Below are 17483 nucleotides of genomic sequence, written 5' to 3' on the forward strand. Positions count from 1 at the left end.
AGAGCCAGCCACAGGGCTCAGGCAGGCAGGAAAGGCCTCAGTCGGTGCCTTCAAACGCTCTCTTCACTCCTTTTTTCACTCCAGAGCTATTCCTAGGATGCCCCATTCAGCCCGTACTTGAGGGCCTGAGTGTTGGGCCCTGGCTTTTAGGGCACTTGTTTGGCATTTAAGGCCCTGAACGCAACTGCCCCCTGCTGCTCGCTCTATCCTTCGCTCCATTGTTCCCCTTCAAAGCATCCAAAAGCCAGGCAGCCCGCAGAAGGCGCGGACCTGCCCGCATGGGGACGGAGGCTCAGCGGCCGACAGGCATCGGGCCCGCCGGGGACGGACGGCAGAGGGCGGGCCGGGTCCCATGGGCCGGGCCGGGCCGGGGCGGAAGGAGGGCGCCGCGGGCGCCGTGGGAGCCTGGGCCACCTCCCTTCCACCGGCGCCGGGGCGCGGCCGACGCAGTGCGCAAGCCCGCCCTTCCCCCGCACCCTGCGCGCAGAGCCCAGTGCCGCCGGACCAATCAGAGCCTGGGAACGAAGCTTGCCGCGGGCTTGCGAACCGGAAGACACTGACGCCAGGCGCGGGGCGGGACAGGACTCCGCCTCCGGCCCATACAAAGGGAAGCCCACGTCTTAAGCCAATCAACACAGCCTCGCCCGAGCCGGGAAGCGGAGAGCTCTGGGCGTGCGCAGACGCGCCTTTCCGGCCCCGGCCCCACCCTGCCGCGCTCTGGGCTCCGCTTCCACAGCTGCCGGCTGCCTGCTGGTCACGTGCGAGGCGCCAGCCAAAGAGAACCGAGCTCCAGGCCTGTGTGGCGAGTTTTCAACCCGGCGGAGGAGCAGTGTGCCACCTGCAGTAGCAGGACAGAGAGGGCTCAGGTATACAGGGCCCGCCCAGGGACTAGGGACAGTAAGTGATGGGTTTGCAGCCGGAGGGGAGGGAAGGGAAAGGAGGAAAGACACAGAAACGAGCGTTACGGTTAGGGTGACTCCATGAAAAACAGGATTTTGATATATATGTGTATATGTATATATATATATATATTTTTTTTTTTGAGACGGGTCTCTGTCCCTGGAGTGTGGTGGCATGATCAGGGCCCACAGCAACCTCCACCTCCCGGGCTCAAGCGATCCTCCTGCTTCAGCCTCCCTAGTAGCTGGGATTACAGGCATGCACCACCACACCCGGATAAGTTTTCTATTTTTAGTAGAGATGGGGTTTCGCCATGCTGCCCAGGCTGGTCTCCAACTCCTGAGCTCAAGTGATCCCGCCCACCTTGGCCTCCCAAAGTGCTGTGATTACAGGCATGAGCCACCGCACCCAACAGCCGCCCAGTTTTGTATTTTGCATGAAATTGTTAATGAGGGAATACATGGCTTTATGCATTTGTGTAACCCCATAGAAACTGTACAACACAGACAGGAAACCTAGTGTAAACCATGGGCTGTAGTTTACAATAACTTATCAGTATTGGCGCATCAACAATAACAAATACACCAACTAATACAAAATGTCAATGGGGAAACGCGGGGAATTGTACTAAATATAAATTATTTTCAAATGCAAACTCAGGTTAGGGAGTAGACTCAAGAGGTATCATGGACTCACTGACCATTAGGGTGGCAGGGGAGGGAGGACTCAAGGACTGTTGATGGGGCATCTGGCTGGGTCATTACTCAGACAGGACATTTGTAGATAAGCCCAATGAGCAGTTGGATGTCCACATCTGGAGCCCACGGGTATGCTGCGGAGCTGCTGTAGCCCGAAGCAGGTGTGATTAGGGAGAGAAAGTCTGAAGGTGAAGGTGGGAAGAGAACTGAAGGCCACCAAGAGTGGGAGCCCTGCTGTTGAGCGTTGAGCCTGAGCAGCCCAGGCTTGTGCCACAAAACACATTCAGCGTGGCCAAGCAGACCTCCAAGGCAGGGTCTCTCCCATAAGTCCAGGGCCTCCTTCCCCGGGGCCACAGCTGCTGAAGGTCATGAGACTAGGGAGTCCCACCTCCAAAGCTCTTTCCTTGTACTCGGGCCTGGCAGGATGCTCTGGGTCAAAAGGCCAAGGCTCACATCCCCACCAGAGGACCTGGAGAAACACACCCTCTAAATGTGCGCACGCTCACACACGAAGTTCCCCAGTGCCACGGAGCGAATTTATTGTGAAAGCTCGTGGGGTGAGGAGGGGATGGGGCAGGCTCTAGGAGGCTGAGTCGGAGGCCTCTGAGCTGTCCTTGACATCTGTGCTCTCTGTGGTCTCGCTGACCTCGCTGAGGTCCTTGCTGTCCCCACCACTATCCTCGGCAGCCAGGCCCTTCTCCTCGCGACAGGCCTCTCCTGAGCTCGGAGGTGAATTGCCTTTGCTCTCCACCTTGTTCTCGATGGCACCCAGCACCACGTGCCTGCCCTTCTCTTTCAGCTCCAGGTGCCGCCTCAGCTGCCACCAGGAACCCAGGGAGAAGCGGGGGCAAAGAGACAGGGCCTAAGTTTCCAGACAAAGGGAGCCTGGCCCTGTCGCTGGCTGAGGAGAGGGGCATAGTGAGGCAGCAGGGCTAGGCAGGACACGCGGGACTAAGTGGGGACACCTGGCTGGAGCCCCAGTCCACCGCTACCTGGGCTTACCGACTACCATGGAGGCCCCCACGACAGAGCGCTGCCCCTTGACCAGCCCTGCCACCCGAGGAGCCTTGGGCAGAACCCTGACTCAGAACTACCTTTGAGCAGGCAGGCCACCCACTGGTCCCCAGACCTCCCCACTTCCCTTCTAAAAGCCTCCTCCCTCTGCCTCTCCCATCACCCTCCAGGCTGCTAGGCAGACGGCGTCCTCTAAAGCCCAGCCTAGGAAACTGAGGTCGTGACTCCTGGCAACGTAGCCACAAGAGCTGGCATCCAAAGTCGGTCTCGCCTGCAGCCACTGTCTCGGGGCTCCTGAGTGCCGCCCCCGCTCGCCTTGCTTGGCTTCATGCAGGCGCTTACCTCGTCGGCCATCTGAGTGAGGTCCCGCTTCATGGCATAGGCATCCTCCCCATCTGCATAGTATTTGGGCTCCACTTCACTGATCCTGGGGGCAGAGGGTAGAGAGCAAGGAGGAAGACCCGTATCCCGGGGACACCCTCCTCCACTCCTGGTATCGTGGCTACTGGAGCAAGGTGCCATGTTTTCTCCCTGAAGGCTCCATCCTGAGACAACAAGTCCAGTGTGACCTGCCCTCTGTTCTCTCCAGCAAAGGCTCCAGGACACAGCGGCCCGCCCCACCCGTCCTGCCCCCGTTCTGTGTCCTTAGCCTGGATACTAAGGATCCATTTCTGTGGTTTCTTGTGAGCTGAAGCCCTGAATTCAGCCTTCCCCTTCCCTCCCTGCCCTGCGCCCTGTCCCTTACTGAGCTGCCTCACAACAGCCATCAGAACCCAGGAAAGATGGTGAGCCCTGTTTAGGGGAGTCATCCCTAGGCAGCACGGCCCTGCCTGAGCAGCTCTGGGGCCGTGACTACACTGGGGAGGTGTGTGTGCAGACTCGCGTGGCCATGTCCCTGGAAGGGGAGCTGGACTCAATGGCCTAGGCTGGCCCTGCCAGGCCTAAGACATGAGGATTGCTGACTTAGCTATAAAGCAATTCCCACCAGACATCATCATCTGGGTCACAGATCCCTCTTGCCAGCATCCAGCCCAGAGGCCACCGCCCTTCCCAACAGTCCCTCTTCTTCATCCCCTACCAAACAGGGGCTGAGTGCAGTTAGTGTCCCTCCACAGGCAGCCCACCCCAGCTTCACTTGCAAGCACTTTTTTCCACTGTCTACTGGGCATGCCAACTGCCAGGTTCTCTCTAGTGTGCTAGGCACACGGGGCCTCCTGGTCCTCAGGCAGACCTCCCCCATCCACTAGGCTGCCTGGCCACTGGCCCTTCCTTCCTGAATGTGCATTCTCCTTGATTCTGCTCTCTCTTGGATTCTTCTAGGTGCTTGGTCATGCTTGAGTCCTGCTCCTCAGCATCTGCTCACGCCAGGGACCCACACCTCTCTATTCCCAAACATTACTAAACAGCCCGTGTGCCCTTCGCCAGCCTCAGCCATCATGGGCCAGAGCTCCTCCATCACAACACACGGAGCACGTTTCAGCAGGCAGGTGCTGTCTCCATGCCGGCTTTTCAACCATCAGCCGCCGAGTGAATGTGGAGGTATCCTGGCAGTGCTGGGGTCCACAGCCTCTTCCCCACAGCCGGCCCACCCCCGACCTGGAAGGCAACTCAGCCGGTCTCAGGTGCCCTGATGGGCCAGACCTGGGATCAACCCCAGCCCATTAGAAAAATCGAGATCTACTTACTGAAAGTTGAGGGTGTTGGAATAGAGGTGCAGGGCGGCCCGGTTACTGCAGGGGAACAAGGCACTGCTGAGCTGCACGGATTTGGCCAGGGAGGGGTAGCACGTCCAGGTCTTGCCCCTCCTCCTGGTCCCTCCTTCCCCCCAGTCCCACTTCCTGGATCTTCACCAAAAGCTGAGGTACCCCAGGACCCCCGTCAAGGCAGTATCTCTCCCCCTCAATCCCCCTTCCCTCAGCCCGGCTTCCACCTCTTCCTGACATGCAGGGAGACGTATTTGGCATTGAAGTTCTCTATCATGGCTCGAGAGGCCTGGTCCATCAGTTTCTGAGCCAGACCAAGGCGCCGGTGGGAACGCTTCACAGCCTGGTGGGAGAAGAGCAGAGATGGGGTGAGGGACTGGGACCTTGAGGGCTGCCCCAACTAAGCCCCACTTCCACCCCCACCAGAGAGCCTGGGTGGACCTTACATACCAATGAGGTGATATGTCCATGGGGCACATCATCTGGGTCCTCTTCCCTGGAGAGGGAGAAAGGAGAGGCTACAAAGGAGCTCAGCGTAGGCACAGCCACCTCCACCCCCCCTGCCATTTGTAGAGTGGACATGCACTACAGCCCCCTAAGACCCCAGCTGGGGGAGAGCCGGGAGCCTCTTGGATCAGAGCAGCCGATCCTGCCACCCTCTGCTGCCTGAAACCCCATGCCTGCCGGGTGTGGGGCACACGCCTATAGTTCCAGCTACTTGGCAGGCCGGGGCAAGAGGACTGCTTGAGCCCAGGAGTTCGAGACCAGCCTGGACAACACTTTTTTTTGTCTCTACAAAAAAAAAATCAAAAAATTAGCTGGATGTGGTGGCGCATGCCTGTGGTCCCAGCTACTTGGTAGGCAGACATGAGAGGATCACTTGAGCCTGGGAGGTTGAGGCTGCAGTGAGCCATGATCATGCCACTGCACTCCAGCCTGGGCAACAGAGCGAGACCCTGTCTCAAAAAATAAAAAAAGAAATGAGCTGTCAACCCACGCAAAGACAAGGCAGAAGCTTAAATGTGTATTACTAAGTGAAAAAAAGCCAGCCTGAAAAAGCTGTATATAGTATGATTCCAACTCTATGACATCCTGGAAAAGGCAAAACCATGCAGACAGTAAAAAATGAGTGGTTGCCACGGGTTAAGGAGAGGCAGGGATGAATGCGTGGAACACAGGGAAACTATCCTGCGATAATATGAAGGTGGACACATGTCATTTGGTCAAAAGCATGGGGCTTACAACACAAAGAGAAGTGCAGTAATGTAAACTATGGGTTTAGTTAATAATAATATATCGGCCAGGCGCAGTGGCTCACGCCTGTAATCCTAGCACTTTGGGAGACAGAGGTGGGTGGAAACACCTGAGGTCAGGAATTCGAGACCAGCCTGGCCAACGTAGTGAAACCCCATTGCTACTGAAATATGCAAAAATTAGCCAGGTGTGGTGGCACGTGCCTGTAATCCCAGCTACTAAGGAGGCTGAGGCAGGAGAATCGCTTGAACCCAGGGGGTGGAGGTTGCAGTGAGCCAAGATCACGCGACTGCACTCCAGCCTGGGCGACAGGGCAAGACTCCGTCTCAAATAATAATAATAATAATAATAAAATAATAATAGTAACATATCACATTCATTTATCACTTGTCACAAGTGGACCACACAAATCCAACATGCTACTAACAGAGGAAGCTGGCAGGGAGGGGATGCTGAGGGGTGCTGTAAGAACTCCATGTCCTTTCTGTTCAATTTTTCTATAAACTTTCAACTGTACTGAAAAGAAGAAGCCTATTCATTTTTTTTAAAGCCCACAGAGGCATCCACCAGACACGTGTAGCTTCTGTCTTCCTCCTTGGTGACTCACATTTTGGCCAGGACATACCCCACAATCTTCCCATTCTCGTCCTCAGCAATGTAAGAGAGCTGGTGACAGAGAGGAAAACAGAGTGAGAAAACTTCATGTCGGAGCTAGAAGAGCCCTTTAGAGGGACACAAACTGGACGAGTGGCGAGTTGTGTGATGGCTCATGACCTCTGGGCTGAGTGACTTGGTCTCCCCCTCGCCACACTGTGCCCTGCCCATACCCAGAAAGAAGACGCAAAGTGGGGATCCTGCCCCTATTCTCTGCCCCCTTCAGGCGCCTTCTTTTCCTTTGCCCCTGTCTGCCAGCTGAAAACACCCGGGACGCCACCGACCATACAGCCCCCTGGGCTCTGACAGACTTGTCCACTCCCTCCAAGATGGCCAGATGGGATTTTCCTCGGCCTGCTTTCCCCCATGCCCAAATTCAGAAGCTGCCCACCTGGGGCCAGGAAAGGCCATGGTAGAAGTAGTATTTCATCTGGTAGTTCTCGGGCAGGCAGAGGAGGTTGCAGTGCTGCATGTTCATTAGGTCCTCTGGCTGCAGGGAAGGAGGGCAGTGGAACGCGCTCAGTCTAAGGCGGCGGTGACCACGGGTGAGAACCCTGCTCCCCGTCGGTCTGCTCGGCCCCCCTCCCTCGGGGCTGGGCAGGCACTGTGACGATCTGACTTTGCACAACGCCCGGAGCACAGGAACAGGAGTGGGCGCCCCGGAGGTCCCCGGAGCCCACCCAACGGAGGCCCGACATCACGCAAACAGGAGGGAATCGCAGCCCCGGCCCCGCGCCCCGGCCTCTTCGGCGGGCTGGGCCAGCCCCATAGGTCCAGCGGCCGCAGGCACACTCAGGGCCACCGGGCCGGGCTCGGCCGGGGCCCTCGGGAGCATGCGCAGCAGCCACCCGGCCCGGCGCCCACGCGGCGCGGACAGCCTCCCGCCCCGGGCGCTCACCCTCGCATTGCGGATGTTCATAACGGCGGCGGGGCTCGCGGGTCCCAGCGGATCGTGAAGGCGCAGTCAGCTGCCGCCGCGCTCCGAAGCGACGCCGGGACGGCCGGGGCTGGGACCGGAGCTGGGCTCGCTGGGCGACGGCGGAAGGGGCGGTGCGCGCCGGGCCGGCCACCGGCCGGAAGTGCACGGCCGCCGGGCCCGTCCTCCCGGCCGCTTGGCCAATGCGCGGGACAGGCCAGCGCACGGGGCGGGCCAATGCGCGGAGCCGGTCAGCGCGGGGCGGGCCTGGGGGCGGGGCGGGCGCTGCCCCGGAGCTGGAGCCGGCCCCTCCCTCGGCGCGGCAGCCCCCCTCCCGCGAGCCCACAGACGCGCGCACAGCCGCAGGTGGAGCGGACTCAGCCTTTATTCCGCGCCTCGGCAGGCGGGGGTGGGGGCGGGGGTGGGGGCGGGGGTGGGGGCGGGGGCGGGGGCGGGGCGGCTCAGCAGGGCGCCCAGCATCTCCTCGCACATGGCTAGGCACCGCGGCACGTGGAAGCAGCCTGCGGGTAGAGGCGGGCAGGTAGTGCGGGCCGGGCGCAGCCGAGAGGCGCAACCCCTGCGGCCCCGCCCTCTCCCCCACTCACCTTTGAAAGGACCTCCCTTGATGGAGAGGGCCACCTTGCCCTCTCGGCTCAGGTAGCCAAACCATTCCCCGTACTCGGGATCGCGAAACTGGAATAACAGAGACAGTGACAGCTAGCGCCTGCAGGACCCGCCCAGATGCCACTGCATCGCTACCAGGGGTCAGAGCCTGGGTTGACCCCAGGTGACGTGGCTCCAGAACCAGCGATCTTAACCGCGACACTGCGTCCTCCACAAAGATGAAAGCAGGGGTGGGCGCAGCAGGCAGGCTACAACTATATAACCGACTGGGCAAGGGGATGAGACACTGCTAGATGGAATGAAAGAACTCTGCCCTGGGGTGTAGAAACGTTCTCTATCGGGCCGGGCGCTGTGGCTTGCGCCTGTAATCCCAGCACTTTCGGAGGCCGAGGCGGGCGGATAACCTGAGGTCAGGAGTTCAAGATCAGCCTGGACAACATGGTGAAACCTCATCTCTACTAAAAATACAAAATTAGCCGGGCGTGGTGGCACGCACTTGTAATCCCAGCAGTATACTCGGGAGGCTGAGGCGGGAAAATAGCTTGAACACAGGAGGCGGAGGTTGCAGTGAGCTGAGATCACGCCATTGCGCTCCAGCCTGGGTGACAGAGCGAGACTCCATCTCAAACAAACAAACGAACAAACAAACAAACAAAAAAGTTCTCTATCATGATTGTAGTCGTGGTTACGTTGATTCAAAGAAACAAAGAACCCGGCCGGGTGCAAAGGCTCACACCTGTAATCCCAGCACTTTGGGAGGCCGAGGCGGGCGGATCACAAGGTCAGGAGATCGAGACCATCCTGGCTAACACAGTGAAATCCCGTCTCTACTAAAATACAAAAAATTAGCCGGGAGTGGTGGCGGGCACCTGTAGTCCCAGCTACTCGGGAGGCTGAGGCAGGAGAATGGCGTGAACCCGGGAGGCGGAGCTTGCAGTGAGCCAAGATCGCGCCACTGCACTCCAGCCTGGGCAACAGAGCCAGACTCTGTCTCAAAAAAAAAAAAAAAAAAAAAGGGAAAAGAAAAGAAACAAAGAACCCTGATGGAGGCGACGACCTGTCATGAAACTCTTAAGAAGTGACTCCCTTGGAGCTCCCATTCCCGGCTTCACAGGCCTGTCTTCCAGTAGATGCACAATCTCATCTGACTCCTGTGCTGGCTCACCATTGGTCCCAAACTCATCTCCCCCTCCCTCTGCCCCTGCCCAGTGCCCATTCCACTCTCTTTCCTTCTCTCTCCACTAGCATTCCATGGGGCACCTGTCTCAGGGAGGCTTGTCAGTTCAGCCCCTTCTCAAAAGGATCATGGAATCAATTACATTGAAGTCCACTATGAAAATGTCTCTTTAAATGGTGGCCCATAAGAGTTGGTGTATTCTTCTTTGTAGGAAGTAAAACTAGTCCTGGGCTGGGCACAGTGGCTCACGCCTATAATCCCAGCACTTTGAGAGGCCGAGGCGGGAGGATCACTTGAGGCCAGGAGTTTAAGACCAGGCTGGGAAACATAGTGAGACCCCATCTATACAAAAAAAAAAATTAAAGAATTAGCTGGGCGTGATGGCACACAGCTGTAGTCCCAGCTACCTGGGTGGCTGAGGTGGAAGGATCGCTTGAGCCCAGGAGGTTGAGGCTGCACTGAGCCATGATTGTGCCACTGCACTCAGCCTGGGCGATAGAGACCCTGTCTCAAAATAAATAAATAAATAAAAACTAGTTCTGTGTGTATTCATTCTATCTTTTGAGTTACATTGTTCAAGTCCTTACTTATTTTTTGACTGCTTGACATGACACAGGAAGGTAAAGAAGAATTTCCTTCAATGTCTGGATTTTTGCCTTCTGTATTCTGTTATGTTGGTTGATGCATAATGACTTACCTGTTTTTTTGTTTGTTGGTTGGTTTTTTGGTTTTTGTTTTTTTAAGACGGAGTTTCGCTCTTGTCACCCAGACTGGATGGAGTGCAGTGGCGTGATCCCAGCTCACTGCAACCTTCACCTCCCAGGTTCCAGTGATTCTGCTGCTTCAGCCTCCTGAGTAGCTGGGATTACAGGCACCGGCCACCAAGCCCGGCTAATTTATTTATTTATTTATTTATTTATTTATTTATTTATTTTATGGAGTTTTGCTCCTGTTGCCCAGGCTGGAGTGCTTCCCGGGTTCAAGTGATTCTCCTGCCTCAGTCTCCCCAGTAGTTGGGATTACAGGCACCCGCCACCACACCCGGCTAATTTTTTGTATTTTTAATAGAGATGGGGGTTTCACCATGTCAGCCAGGCTGTTCTCGAACTCCTGACCTCAAGTGATCCGCCTGCCTCGGCCTTTCAAAGTGCTGGAATGACAGGCGTGAGCCACCGCGACCAGCCCAATTTTTGTATTTTTAGTAGAGACGGGGTTTCACCATGTTGGCCAGGCTGGTCCAGAACTCCTGACCTCAGGTGATCCACCCGCCTCAGTCTCCCAAAGTGCTGAGATTACAGGCATGAGCCACCATGCCCAGCTGATTTACCTGTTGATTATAACTTTCGTAATTGTTTAATGTCATCTATATCTTATTAAAATGTATTCCTTCAATTTCATTTTTGAGTTAGAACTGGTGGCCCCTAACACACACTCTATGAATGCATTAAATATTAAGATATAGCTGCAGGTCTAACAACCCTGCTGCTTTGGAAGTAGTGATGAATATATGTGATACTTGCAGATGTCTCTCTAACTGCAATGCAATATAAACACATCTGGATTTCTATCGGTGACAAAGCCAGGCACTTCTATTACCAATGTGGTTCATTGCCTCCACTCATAATGGCAGCAAATGCTAGTTTCAGTTAGAGGTTAGTACAAATAAAGATGTGATTCTCCGCCCCCGGTTTCGAAGCTCACAGACCCCAGAATAAGATCCCCTGCTATAGTCCTCGCAGTACCAGGGTTCACCAGTGGAGTCGGAGTCGTGGCTTTAGAAACGCATGATGAATCTTCATTCATTCACCACCCAGGCCTTGCCACCACTGGGTGCCATGCCCTTTCCACTGGGTGCCATGCCCTTTCCACTGGGTGCCATGCCCTTTCCTGTGTTCAGCAGCTCGAGTTGCCTCCTGGGCAGCAGTCAAGACAGCTTATCACTCTGCTCCTAGCACTTGGGCTTCAGGGAGCCCCTGGCTTGGTTTTCTTCCTGCGTCACCACTGATTCTTGTCTCCTTTGCTGGGCCCCCATTTCCCTTTTTGCCTCATAGATCTCAGCAGCATCTGTACTCTTTTTTTTTTTTTTTTTTTTTTTGAGACCAAGTCTTGCTCTTGTCCCCCAGGCTGGAGTGCAATGGTGCGATCTCGGCTCACTGCAACCTCTGCCTCCTGGGTTCAAGCAATTCTCCTGCCTCTGCCTCCCAAGTAGCTGGGATTACAGGCACCCACCACCACGCTTGGCTAATTTTTGTATTTTTAGTAGAGATGGGGTTTCACCATGTTGGCCAGGCTGGTCTTGAACTCCTGACCTCAGGTGATCCACCTGCCTCAGTCTCCCAAAGTGCTGGGATTACAGGCGTGAGCCACCGTGCCCGGCCTTTTTTTTGAGACATAGTCTCGCTCTGTTGCCCAGCCCAGGCTGGAGTGCAGTGGTGTGATCATAACTCATTGCAGCCTCAAACTGGGCTTAAGCAGTCCTCCTGCCTCAGCCTCCTGAGTAGCTAGGACTACAGGTGTGCATGACACCCAGCTAATTTTTTAAAATTTTTTGTAGAGACCAGGTCTCGTTATGTTGCCCAGACTGGTTTTGAAGTCCTCGGTTCAAGCGATCCTCCCGTCTCAGCCTGCCAAAGTGCTAGGATGATAGACATGAGCCACTGTGCCAGGCAGCATCTACATTCTTGTGATACTGAAAACATTCATGGTGAGTCCAGATCTCTCCCTCTGAACTAGAGACTCAGGAATCCCACTGCTGCTCCACCAGACTGTGAACCCTCTGTCCCCAGCTCCCACCTGGGCCAGCCCTCACTGGCTGGGATGACAGCTACAGCTTCCTCTGCTGTCCCAGCTTCTGCCCTGTTCCCTACAGACTTCCCCCATAACACCCTCCCCTCCAAGCCCCAGGACCCAGGTAACAATGGAATCAGACCAGGCAGCTGGAGTCCGTCCCTTGCCCACTCTGCCTTTATCCTCCCGGGCTGCCAGGCCCCCATGCTGTGCCACATGCCCCACCCTGCCCAGACTCCCAGTCCCTCAGACACACCCCTGATTGACTCGGCCCCTGCTCAGTGCTTCCCTGCTGCCACCCCATAGGAAAGAGCCCCCCCACAACCCTCTCCAGTGGTATTATTCCCACAGCTGTCACTCTCACCACCACCTAGGTCTGCTTGCTTACACTCTGCTCCTCCCGCCCCCACCACCAAAATTCGAGCTCTAGGAGGGCAGAGGCTTCTTCGTTGACTGAACAAACAGCACTGGGGCTCCGGAAACTCTCAGACCAGCTGAGCGACTGTGCTCAGCGAGGGGGCAAGAGCGCAGCCAGGCCAGACTCCCCCCATTCCCCCATTCAGCCTCTAGAGGGGACAAGGAGGCAGCTCTCACCTGGCGGAAGGTGTACTCAGCCACTTGGTAGAAGAGGCGCAGCAGCACAGGGTCCCCACTGTCACTGTAACCCATGAGGAAGGCAATCATGGCTTCACTGTGTGGCCACCAGAGCTTCATGGCCCACTCCAGCTGAGGGGAGAGCAGGGGCAGGCATCTCAGCAGGAAATTCCCCTCCGCAACTTTCCAGACCTGGCTGCGTCTCCATTGGCCCAAGCTACTGGAGGTGAATTGCGGGACATCTTTGGAAGTTCTGAAGGACCCCTCCCAGTGATATCAGCTTCCTGACCTGTAGATTCTTGAATAGACACCAGGGCCCCAGACGAATGGCATATATGTCTGAGCATCAGCGTTTCGCCAGCTCCCTGGTGGCCTCCATATGACATGGTGTCAGAGGTGTGTGAACCAGAGCAACTCCATCTTAAACAGGAGCTGGGTCAAATGAGGCTGAGACCTACTGGGCTGCATTCCCAGACGGCTGAGGCATTCTAAGTCGCAGGATGAGATATGAGGTCGGCACAAAATACAGGTCATAAAGACCTTGCTGATAAAACAGGTTGCAGTAAAGGAGCCGGCCAAAACCCACCAAAACCAAGGTGGCGACAACAGTGACCTCTGCTCGTCCTCACTTCCAACAGTTTACAAATGCCATGGCAACGTCAGGAAGTTACCCTATATGGTCTAAAAAGGGGAGGCATGAATAATCCACCCCTTGTTTAGCATATCATCAAGAAATAAGCATAAAAATGGGCAACCAGCCGGGCGCGGTGGCTCACGCCTGTGATCCCAGCACTTTGGGAGGCTGAGGCGGGCGGATCACCTGAGGTCGGGAGTTCGAGACCAGCCTGACCAACATGGAGAAACCCCGTCTCTACTAAAAATACAAAATTAGCCAGGCATGGTGGCCCATGCCTGTAATCCTAGCTACTCGGGAGGCTAGGGCAGGAGAATCGCTTGAACCCGGGAAGCAGAGGTTGTGGTGAGCCGAGATGGCGCCATTGCACTCCAGCCTGGGCAGCAGGAGCAAAACTCCACCTCAAAAAAAAAAAAAAAAAGGCAACCAGCAGCCCTCAGGGCTGCTCTGCCTATGGAATAACCATTCTTTTATTCCTTTACTTTCTTAATAAACTTGCTTTCACTTTGCATTGCGGACTCGCCCTGAATTCTTTCTTGGGCAAGATCCAAGAACCCTCTTCTGGGGTCTGGATCACGACCCCTTTCCTGTAACACTGGCACAGAAGCTGAGAGCAGGCCTCTAGGTTCCAATCCAGCCCCAGGTTACCCTCTAGAGAAGCAACCACCTCCCTGGGCAGAAAGCCTTAGAACAGCGTGGGTCACACATGGCCCTGGGCGCTCTCCCACCTGGGTGGGGCAGAAGTTATCAGCATCCTGGAAGTAAAAGAGGCCTCCGTGGTCAGGGTCCCATCCGGAGTGGAAGGGCAACAATAGGAACTTGTCAACCACGTGGGCTCGAAGTTCGGGGTCGCCTTTCCGAATGCAATGACGGAGCAGAAACCAGCCGGCTTCCAGCGTGTGGCCTGGTGAGGGGTGGAGTACGGAAGGGTGGGGGGGTGGGGTTGAGAGAGGGAACAGAGGGAGCAAAAGCCCCTGGCACCTCTCTGCTCCCACCCTAACAATGAGCGAGGCTCTGAGCTCCCTGGCCCTGGAAGCCTGCTCCTCTGCAGAAACCCCCAGCCTTGGGAAGCCCATCCTCGCTCCTCTGCCTCCTCAAGGCACCCCCGCCAGGCACTCCCCTATCTGAAGCCCAGAACACAAGGCTCAGCGCTCCCCTCCTCCTGGGTGGCCCCCAGCCCACCCCGCCCCTCACCTGGGTTCTGCTGTCTCCCCAGGCAGCCAGGAAGTTCCTTGCCACCCTCTGACACATTCTCCAGCACAGCTTGTCCATCCCTCTACCGGGAAGGAGCAGAAGGGAATGTTGCCTCCAGCCCTTTCACCCACCCAGCCACCCAACTAGAAAGACCCAGCTCCAGAAATCCCTTCCTCCCTCCCTCTTACCCAAGCCCCTGGACCTGCTGGCTTGGGTGGGCCAGGCTCAGAGGGGCATTTAAGGAGGGGCTGATTCACTCCCTTGGGCCTAGCAAGTTGTTGTTGTTGTTGTTGTTGTTGTTGTTTTAGACAGAGTCTTGCTCTGTCACCCAGGCTAAAGTGCAGTGGCCGCAATCTCGACTCACTACAATCTCCACCTCCCGGGTTCATGCGATTCTCCTGCCTCAGCCTCCCTTGGGCCTAGCAAGTTGTTGTTGTTGTTGTTGTTGTTGTTTTAGACAGAGTCTTGCTCTGTCACCCAGGCTAAAGTGCAGTGGCCGCAATCTCGACTCACTACAATCTCCACCTCCCGGGTTCATGCGATTCTCCTGCCTCAGCCTCCCTAGAGGCTGGGATTACAGGCATGCACCACCATGCCCAGCTAATTTTTGTATTTTTAGTAGAGACGGGGTTTCACTATATTGGCCAGGCTGGTCTCCAACTCCTGACCTCAAGTGATCCGCCCGCCTCAGCCTCCCAAACTGCTGGGATTACAGGCATAAGCCACCACGTCCAGCCCGGGCCTAGGAAGATGTAATCCTCACTTCTGGCCTGATCCTCTCCAGCAGGGGAGGGTGAAACATTGAATGGGGACAGACAGGGCGGGTTTCACGGCCCAGAGGCCTGGAAGGGACTTGGGTGGGGCAGGAGGGGTCTCCTTCTGTCAGGCCTTGCCTGGGGCTCCGCATCCTCCCTCCAGCCCTCAGGCCCTCCACCTTCCCCAGGTGGGGACATCCCCGAATCTCTGTCTCACCAGGTGTGTCGAGCCCCAGGGTGCCCAGGGGAGTGGGGGAGTGGAAGGCCTCCCACCACCCCAGCTCCCCAGGCATCCCCCACCTGCACGTGCTGCAGAATCCTCCGGGCGCACCAGTCCCCCAGCTCTGCGTATTTGCCCGCCAGCTCCTCATCTGCCTCCCCGAGCTGCTCCACCAGGTTCAGTAGCATCATGGGCACCGCCATGGGCTCCGCAGCCGGGGCCCCCTGGAGCTGGGGCCGGCCCAGTCCCGACGCGTCCTCCTGCACCCAGTGGACGATCTGATCCATCATCTCCACCGCTTCCGTCTGGGGGTGCAGGAGGCAAGGGGAGGCCCAGGCTGAGGCTACATCCTGTGCCATCCCCCTGGACACGGCCCTGGGGTGGGAGAGCCAATTCCTCTCCTGAACCCAGAGACACCTTCATCCAGGGCCTACTTGGGACCTGGCACCCAGCGTCCAGTAGGGGCCAGTCAGATCCGCCCCACTCTGCTCCCAGTCTGGGGGTGCAGCCCCTTCCAGGCTGTGGGGTCAGGGTCTGGCAGCACAGGGAGCCCAGGGAGGAGGGAAGGGCCTTTTCCCAGTTGGGGGCAGGGCGTGGATAGGGCCCTCTCCGTCTGCGCCCCTGTGGGGGTAGGGGAGCGTTCAGAGGTGAAGGGGACTTGGCCCACAGATGGGTCCATGGGAGGGGACTTGCGTAGTGAGTGGGAATGCATCAGGTGGCCATGGCAGGGTCGCAGGGTGGGGTCTTCAGGGGCACCCTCCTCTCACACACCTGGTACCGCACTTCCCCTGTGGCCCTCCACAGCTCGTTCATGGCCATGGTGTAGAAACACTCACTGAAGATGGTTCGCTGCACCTTGACCGGGCGGCCGTCCCGAGTCAGCACAAAGGCACACTTCTTGCCAGGAGGTGCCACCCGGGCATACCGCAGCAAGAACTCACCACCTGGAGGTTGGGGGGTTGGCATGCCAGGGGTAAGGCCAGGACGCCCCGCACACACCACCCTTGAGCCTCCCCAAGTCCTTCGCTGCTTCTAGACCCCTCTAGGAACTCCGCACATGTGCCCTGTTGAGTAAACATGGACGGAGTCACTGGGAGATGGGCAGGAAGGGGGCACCTACCTGCTTTTGCTGCGTCCAGAAGCTGAGCATGGCGGAAGCGCTCAAAAGTGCGGTACAGGCGACAATACATCCATACCTGCGGGGTACGGGAGGGAAAGTGGCTTAAGTGGCCGGCTGGGGTGAGGTGGGGAGACCTTTGAGGCGATGGGCCGTGTGCCTGAGCTTCCAGGCTGGGAACACCATACCTGCCTCCCCTGCAGCCACACATACTTGAGGTCATCATACACCCGCCCCTCGCGGCCAAGGCACGTGAAGAAGCCCCTGTGGGAAGGCAGGGTTAGCAAAGTCTGGAACGGGCCTTGCCAGCCCCTCCTGCCCCCTCTGGGGCCAGCAAATCTGTGAGGTGCCTGAGAGTGAGAAGGGGCCTCAGGAAGGGCAAAAACCCTGCTGAGGACTCCAGAAGCACGCCGAGTACCCGTGCTCCTGGTCGTGGGAGTGCTCCATCCAGAAAGCCACCACGCGGTCCAGCTCCTGCCCCACGCGCTCCTTCCAGGCCTGCAGAGTCTCTCGCTCTTTCTCCATGTCCTAGGGGAAATGGGGCTTGAAGGCGCAGCCCCCACATGGGACCTAGGCCCCCCCAGCCTCGGGAACCAGCCCTCAGGGATCTCCCCACGTCTGCACGGGGCTTCAGACGTCACCATCCCCGGGACCCTCCAAGACAGCACTCCCCCCAAGCACCCCACCACTGGCCTGTCGCGCTGGGAGACCCTTGCTCATCCCTCCTGCTCCTCTAGGAAGCCAGACAGAGTTGGTCGCGGTCCCGTGACTGTCACTCAGCTGACACAGCCGCGCCCGGCTCACCCACCCCCTCCTCTTCAGGGTTCCGCTGGGCCTGGGGGCGGGGCTTTGAGGCCCCGCCCCCGCACTTGTTCCTGCCGCGACCCTCCACTCGAATGGGCCAGTCCCTCCAGGGCCCCTGCTGGGAGCTCTGGTCTCAAGATCCTGCTTGGTGGGAAAAGCTGGGATGGCCGGAAGGTCTGGGATGAGGGGGAAGGGGGAACGGGGCTGCCACCCACCCCGCCCTACACCAGGGGCCCCGGCAGGGCGGCTGAGGGCCTTGGCCCTACCAAGCCTGTGGGGCAGGGGTGCAGCAGGACAGGGAACAGCTAGTGGGCCTGATTGCAGAGGTCCCTCTGACCTGTCACCACACAGGGTAGACAGGAGGCAAGTTCTGTTTTTTTTGTTGTTGTTTGTTTGTTTGTTTCTTTGTTTTTTGAGACAGTGTCCTGTCGCCCAGGC

General features: G+C 57.4%; 2 protein-coding genes across 5 annotated transcripts; both read right to left on the reverse strand.

Moving 5' to 3' along the window:
* Nucleotides 1-1313: 1313 nt before the first annotated feature.
* Nucleotides 1314-7315, reverse strand: NAA10 (N-alpha-acetyltransferase 10, NatA catalytic subunit). Of its 2 annotated transcripts, none has more exons than XM_016944567.3 (8): nucleotides 7122-7306; nucleotides 6615-6713; nucleotides 6177-6235; nucleotides 4766-4811; nucleotides 4543-4658; nucleotides 4298-4342; nucleotides 2955-3039; nucleotides 1314-2067 (listed from the first exon to the last, which is right to left on the reverse strand). In XM_016944567.3, the coding sequence occupies exons 1-8, from the start codon at nucleotides 7140-7142 to the stop codon at nucleotides 1882-1884; spliced, it is 657 nt and encodes a 218-aa protein (XP_016800056.1). In that variant the 5' UTR covers nucleotides 7143-7306; the 3' UTR covers nucleotides 1314-1881. The 2 variants fall into 2 exon arrangements, with proteins under 2 accessions (XP_016800056.1, XP_003317824.1); XM_003317776.7 differs by lacking the exon at nucleotides 1314-2067 and adding an exon at nucleotides 2113-2415 and having other exon boundaries at nucleotides 7122-7315.
* Nucleotides 7316-7434: 119 nt separating this feature from the next.
* On the reverse strand, nucleotides 7435-17055 carry RENBP (renin binding protein). 3 transcript variants are annotated; one of them, XM_003317775.6, is made up of 11 exons: nucleotides 16935-17055; nucleotides 16660-16769; nucleotides 16430-16505; nucleotides 16245-16320; nucleotides 15896-16068; nucleotides 15205-15429; nucleotides 14150-14231; nucleotides 13684-13859; nucleotides 12322-12453; nucleotides 7745-7832; nucleotides 7441-7660 (listed from the first exon to the last, which is right to left on the reverse strand). In XM_003317775.6, the coding sequence occupies exons 1-11, from the start codon at nucleotides 16959-16961 to the stop codon at nucleotides 7524-7526; spliced, it is 1302 nt and encodes a 433-aa protein (XP_003317823.2). In that variant the 5' UTR covers nucleotides 16962-17055; the 3' UTR covers nucleotides 7441-7523. The 3 variants fall into 3 exon arrangements, with proteins under 3 accessions (XP_063660800.1, XP_003317823.2, XP_054532289.1); XM_054676314.2 differs by lacking the exons at nucleotides 7441-7660; nucleotides 7745-7832 and adding an exon at nucleotides 8151-8361; XM_063804730.1 differs by lacking the exons at nucleotides 13684-13859; nucleotides 14150-14231 and having other exon boundaries at nucleotides 7435-7660.
* Nucleotides 17056-17483: the final 428 nt, after the last annotated feature.

Source organism: Pan troglodytes, chromosome X, assembly GCF_028858775.2.
Source record: "Pan troglodytes isolate AG18354 chromosome X, NHGRI_mPanTro3-v2.0_pri, whole genome shotgun sequence".
Taxonomy (NCBI): domain Eukaryota; kingdom Metazoa; phylum Chordata; class Mammalia; order Primates; family Hominidae; genus Pan; species Pan troglodytes.